We start from the raw sequence: 6,565 nt of genomic DNA, 5'->3' as shown, positions 1-6,565 counted from the left end.
TGGGCGATTGCACAATTTGCAAATTGAGCGGCGGTAACCATTGTTGTAACATCAAGAAATTTCTTTACTTCGAACTTTTATCGAACAGTTGGTGGACAACTATTTAGGAGTCAAGTATCTTAAGAACTGGGATTTTGATGAACCCAGAAAACACACATAATCAACAAATAAGAGGGTTGAGAGAAAGAAATATATGTATCAGATAGTATGCGAAAGCTTTGGATTCACCTATGGCAATGATACTATGTTAGAACTACATAAATCTTGAAGAAAAGATACAGAAAGCAGAAGAAAGAAGAGAGAATTAGAGAGAGAATCAGGCTGAGAAAGAGAGAAAGAAAGATGATTGTATTTTTTTCAGTATGTAATTTTCACTGTTTACAAAAACTGTTAAATCTCGTTACAAAGCTTTCTCTCTAAGCTAAGAACTAACTGCCTAACTACCTTATAACAGACTATGTAATCTCTTGACAAGTGTCATTCATTTTTGCCATAGATTTATCTGTCACTCGGATGTTGGTTTTCTTCACTTCACTATGCTTACAGTTGGACTATTTCATAACCATTAGTCTTCAAGTTTATTTCTTTCTAGGACTTGAAGTTTAATTGAAATAATCAATAGTGAAACAAGGATCGACAATGAAAGAGGAGAAGGGAGGGTCAGTCTTCCTAAAATGAGAAGAAAAAAGAAGGACAATTATGCCATTCAGAAGAAGTCTTCGACAAAAGGAAAACATGTTACGATTAAGTAGAGAGGTTGGATTCTTATCTCATTCCATTTTAGTGGCTCATAACAAGCTTTCCTCGTAAGATATGCATGGATTATTGTCCATTGATTTTCTTCAAATTCATTTGATCCAACGGTAAAAAATTAAGAGAAGTATGTAATAAGTAAAATAAGTGTGTAGATAGCATCATCCTTTTTAAATCTCAAAATAGTTTTCAAGACCAATTTCGCATCATAAAGCATTAATATGAAAACGTGAGCTTTTAAAATGGAACATATTTTATTGGGTGTGCCCTAGTCTCACATTTTAGCGTTTTCAATTTTATCTTGTATTGAGCTGTTCTATTTAGGTCTTGCTTATGTTGCTAGAATTTTTTTATTTTGGGCCACTACATCTTGTAATATTCCATATTAAATTGAAAAGATAATATTTTCTGGCACATTTTTTTCCTGGTTGAATATTTTTAAACAAACAATATTATCTACACTAAGGGTGAGAGGTAGGCTAAATCTCACAATGAACTAGCAATAATGTGGTTCAAATTCGCCTTTGACGATAATCGAACCTAAGACCTCTCACATATAAATGAAGAGGAATATCACTATACCGTAGTATTAAGTGGCTTTTTCACAGTTGAATTAATTAGATAAGATTTAATTAAATTTTAACCATATTTTAATATGAAATAATGCGCAGGAGAGCAATCCTCTTGAATGAAATGTCACAATTTTCAAAAACAAAGTACAAAGAACACAAATAACCCATACCACTTGGGCCTTCTTGTTTATCTTCTTAAGCCCATATACATTTTTTTTTTTCAAAAGAGGGGGGAAAAGGCCCATATTTCACAATACACGCGCTCGCACTCTAGAAGCGCGTGTGTGTCTATAACTTGCCACGTCATCCGTGAGAGTAGTTGGCAGGGACGGAGAGGCCGCCAACCGTGACCATCTCTGATGCAGATTTGCAGACTATTCACTCTCTCTCAGTCTCTCTTGTCAAATCTTCACCTGAAATTTGCATTCAAATACGAAATTAATTAAAAATAAAAATGTTATTTAATCGGAGGACCTGATTCTGACATGAATCGCTCGCTGTCTGCGTCGTCTTCGTCTTCTTCTTCGTCGTCTTCCTCCGGTTCTTGGTTCTCCGGCGTAGTCCGGGGCCGGTCCGACCGGGCCGGGTCTGTCAAGATGGGAGCAGACTCCGTTTCGGGCGGTTCCGGCGACCATTCCGGTCCCGTTGTGCGGAAGAATCAGTTCCGGGGTGTGCTCTTCAAGTACGGCCCCAAACCTATTGAGGTCTGTCAATTTCTTATGCCAATTAATGCTTCTTGTTTCTGGATTTTTCTGCATTGTGTTTGAATTTTGAGTGGCGATTGAGTTGTGAGAGCTCGATCTCTGTTTGGAAGTTGATAATTTGAAATAATTGGGGTAATTGGTGCCATTTCGATGTCGAAAAATGTAAATTTTAACTTTTTGGTGGTCTGAATTATGTTAATGGGCTGTTGGGAAGATTGAAATTTGGTGGATAAAATATTTTTTGAGCAGTTGTCAATTATTGAGATTGGTATTTCGAAGGAATGGGGTTAATTGGTGCCATTTTGCTGTCGAAAACTGCAATTTTTAGCTGTTAGATTGTCTGAAATTATGTTAATGGGGTGTTGGGAAGATTTGAATTTGGTGGGTAAAGTTTTTGTTGAGCAGTTTCCAATTACTGAGATTGGTAGTTTGAAAGAGTGGGGTAATATGGTGCCATTTTGCTGTCGGAAGATGCAATTGTTAACTGTTAGCTAATCTGAATTATGTTATTGCGTTGTTGGGAAGATTTGAATTTGGTGCATAAAGTTTATGCCAATTACTGAGATTGGGATTTGAGGTGAAATGCTGGAGCTTGGGTGGGAACTTAGAAAGTCAGGATGGATTTTGGTAACTTGCGAAAAATAGATGTGAAGTAGTTCACTGGCAGCTACTGAGAGAGAACAGCATTTAAAAAATGATAGGATTTTCAAAATCATTTGTTTGGATGCTATTTATCTACAGAAACTAAGAGGGGAAATTACCTGGTTCTGTGGTTTGAAGATTCAGTTGTGTCTTCTCTATCGATTGTACCTATATCCTTTTAGTTCAATCGAACACATTGCTCTCCATAAAAAATGTTGGAAGGTTCAGTGAGCTGCATCAAGAGCACAAGTTTCATGCATATTGGTTTAGCTTGGTAACATTTTGCAAGATTAAACTTGTAAACTGGAGTTCTGTTTAAACTTTAAATTGCTCATAGAATTAACTAATTAAGTACTTTGGATTTTGGGGTAAAGCTCAGCGTTCAAACAGAAAAAGTTACTATCTTAGTATAGGCTAGTTCAACCAGATCACACTATGGATTTTTTTTCCTTTCTTTACCAATGCATGTATTATATGTCATTCTGTTCTGATAAATCCTCTATTTTCATTGAATATAAATTATAAAGTTCTTGCTGTTTGTTATTGGTGTCAAGTATAGCTTAGTCACTGTTATTGTGCTTGCCTTAGGAGTCTATTTTTTATTATGCTTATACATTAATTTCCTTGATGCAGGTTGCATTTAAAACAGGTGATTATAGACAGCAAGTCATTTTTATTGGTGGACTGACTGATGGTTTTCTGGCAACAGAGTATGTAACATTGCTTGTTAACTTTTCATTTGAAGTGATATTTTGTCTTACATCACCAAATCTTGTTTGTGTGACTAGATTTCAGCCTATATATGATTTTCACTCAGAGCAGTTTTCTTCATTCAATAAACAGAAGTTCACTGCACAATGTTGCGAGGTGCTTAAAGAAAATTTTAATAATGTGTCATTCCTTTCATATCTTTCTTTTATGTGATTTACAGATACTTGGAACCTCTTGCAATTGCTTTGGACAAGGAGAAATGGTCACTTGTTCAACCTCTTTTGTCATCTTCATACAGTGGATATGGCACTTCCAGCTTGAAACAAGTAACTTAAGTCAACCAATCCCTTACTTTTTTATACAGGTTCTTGATTCATGCCTGTTTCCTATGTTTTTAGGTACATTAGGGTAAAACATACCCTTGCAAGTTGCAAGACAGTTTTAAGTGTATTCTATCGTTATGGTTTTAAGGATCCATGGTGACTGGCCTGGACCTTTTCATCAAGTTTAGCCTGTTTATGTTATTACATGTTTAGGCTTTCTGTTTTTAAGTGGGCTAAGTTGGCCTGGAAAAGTGAACTTTGGTTGTTCAACTTTTTTTCTAAATATTCGTACATATATATATGTATATATATATTTCTCTCTATTTTTGGGGTTTGGGTGTTGAAGTTACAAATATTACTGCTTTTACTTATAAGATATTGTCGCCTTATGTATTGAAGGATGCAATTGAACTTGATCAGCTGATCAGTCACTTTATAAACAAAGAAGATTCTGAGGGTGTGGTACTGCTTGGCCATAGTACTGGCTGTCAGGTTTGTGTTGATTGCATTTAGACTTGAGCTTCTGAAGTTAACGAGAGCACTCATCGTTATCACTTTTTGAGGCATATAATTAGAATTCCATATTTTTTTTCCGACTCTAGGATATTGTACATTATATGCGCACAAATGCTGCATGCTCCCGAGCGGTTCGTGCTGCCATTTTGCAGGTACTATGCTTTCCTTAATTTGGTTCTTTTGGTCATATTGAAATGAAAATTTGAATGCGAATAAGTTCAAAATGCTAGATGTGAAGCACCTCGTTCAGACTGTTAAAGATATCATCTTGCCATTTGGGTGTTAAGCTGGCTCCCTTGTTACTTGTCACCAAATTATCAGTTATAGATTGTAGTTGGAAATATGTTGAGAGATTTGTTTTCACAAGATCGTAGTTTTCATCAAAGAAATATGTTTTCTAATTCATATTATGTCAACATCGTGTTGAGCCATCTTTTATTTGATGTCTGATGAATCGATGATTGATGTAAAGTCCTTAATCTTTCTTGCGGCAATATCTTCTATACTTGTATGTATGAAGTTATGAACCTATACTTGAATCTGTGGTCATAATGCCAATTAAATGTCAGGCCCCAGTCAGTGATCGGGAATACAGAGCAACTCTTCCTGAAACAGCTGCTATGATTGACTTGGCTTCAACCATGATTAGTGAAGGACGTGGTTCAGAATTAATGCCAAGTGCAGCTGATCCAGGAGCCCCAATAACTGCCTATCGGTGGGTATACACCCATATTATTGTCATCCGTAGTAATAAGATATGAAAGTATTACCAGTTTTGAAATGAGCTTTATTAGAAAGAATAGGCTTCAAAATACATAGAGGCTTGCAATGGGTTGCACCATGACATTAAGATCGTCTTGCTGCTCAGCCATCAAATACCATGTTGCCTTTCATTAGTGCTATTTGTCTTCGTCTAAAGAAACAAATGCCTTGCAGGTATCACTCCCTTTGTGCATACAACGGGGATGATGACATGTTTAGTTCTGACCTTACTGATGACCAGCTGAGGTTGAGACTCGGGCACATGACTAACACACCGTGCGAGGTAGAGTATCCCTTATTTTATTTTCTTATCTGCAAGGAAGAGTGTTTCTAAAGTAACTTAATTTGATTTGAAGTAAACCTTTAGGCAAGATGTTAACAACTTTAGATAAGAACACAATTAAAGGAATTTCAGAATAATATAATTATATATTTTTGTTAGGAAAGTACTTAATCATAGATTTTTAAGAGGGACGATAGGAAAAAGGATAAGAAATATAAGAAGACAAAGGTAGAATTGCATTGCTTCAGGATTCCAACATAAAAATGGCAAATGCATTATCAGCCTCTTGGTTCTTATCTCTAGTGACAAGCATAAGTTTTGTTTACCTTTTATATAAGAACGATGCTACTTTCTGGTTTAGTGTATGGAATACAAATTAAATTACTCATATTTCTTTTGTAGGTTATATTTTCCATGGCTGATGAATATGTGCCAGACTATGTTGACAAGAAAGCACTGGTTCAAAGGTTAAGAAATAGAAACTTTTGCTTATTTTACGTACATTTTTTATATGACATTTTGTGTTGTTAAGAACCTCACGAAAGTAGTACAAACAAATTAATACTCTTGCTGGTTAATAATGCGTTTAAAACAGACTTCTCCTGTGGTGTTTCCGTGTGCATGTGCACACTGTATCTGTCTCTGTCCGTGCGCAAGGGATTAATCTCTGATCCGATTAAATAATTGTACTGCTATTTGTGGATCTCATGCAGATTGTGCAAAGCTTTGGGTGGTGCTGAGAAAGTTGAAATCGAATACGGGAATCACTCCCTGTCCAACAGAGTTGATGAAGCTGTCCATGCCATCATCGATTTTGTTAAAAGAGATGGACCGAAAGGCTGGGATGATCCATGGCATTAGTTGTAGTGCGCTGCTCTGTTTTCCTATTTTCATTTCTAAGTTCTTTCGTTTATTCTATTCTCGTTGATTTCTTGTCTTCAATTTTCTGAGCTTTTCCAGTTTCTTCTTCTTCTTTTCGATCTTGTTTCACTCACATTGTTGAAATTGCATTGATAGAGAGAACATTACCGTTTTCTGTGAACTTGTCAAGCAAGAAAACATAGAAAATCACATTTTTTTGCACTATTGTCTGGCTTTAGCAGTCTGGAATCAAATTAGGGCTGGCTTCTTGTTTACACACATTTGATCGTTTCTTCCTATGAAAGAATATCGTCATTTACGAGTCGGAGTCATAGGACACTGCTGCTGTTGTGGCTGTTGAAGCAGTGTGAGTCTAGTGTCTACCGTTTATAACATGTCTTTTAGCTGTGGGAGTTTGGTGATTTCTGCCAGCAACCT

General features: G+C 36.1%; 1 protein-coding gene across 1 annotated transcript; it reads left to right on the top strand.

The window, feature by feature from the left end:
* Window positions 1-1,810: 1,810 nt before the first annotated feature.
* LOC125477277 (UPF0613 protein PB24D3.06c-like) lies at window positions 1,811-6,352 on the top strand. The gene is made up of 9 exons (XM_048584229.1): window positions 1,811-2,029; window positions 3,305-3,381; window positions 3,603-3,708; window positions 4,105-4,197; window positions 4,308-4,373; window positions 4,791-4,936; window positions 5,158-5,266; window positions 5,669-5,733; window positions 5,980-6,352. Exons 1-9 carry the CDS (start codon window positions 1,811-1,813, stop codon window positions 6,125-6,127), a joined length of 1,029 nt encoding a protein of 342 aa, XP_048440186.1. The 3' UTR covers window positions 6,128-6,352.
* The last annotated feature ends 213 nt before the right edge of the window (window positions 6,353-6,565 follow it).

This window comes from the organism of the source record quoted next, unplaced genomic scaffold (assembly GCF_019419815.1).
Source record: "Pyrus x bretschneideri cultivar Hongxiangsu unplaced genomic scaffold, Pyrus_bretschneideri_v1 Contig21, whole genome shotgun sequence".
Taxonomy (NCBI): domain Eukaryota; kingdom Viridiplantae; phylum Streptophyta; class Magnoliopsida; order Rosales; family Rosaceae; genus Pyrus; species Pyrus x bretschneideri.
Note: the sequence above shows the minus strand (reverse complement) of the source record. Positions and strands in the feature narration are given on the sequence as shown.

Bases quoted from the DNA above. Each gene is read 5' to 3' on its own strand.
- LOC125477277 (XM_048584229.1), top strand. From the start codon at position 1,811: ATGAATCGCTCGCTGTCTGCGTCGTCTTCGTCTTCTTCTTCGTCGTCT. The intron at 2,030-3,304 runs GTCTGTCAATTT...TCCTTGATGCAG, and splicing joins ACGGCCCCAAACCTATTGAG to GTTGCATTTAAAACAGGTGA. The intron at 4,937-5,157 runs GTGGGTATACAC...AATGCCTTGCAG, and splicing joins GCCCCAATAACTGCCTATCG to GTATCACTCCCTTTGTGCAT.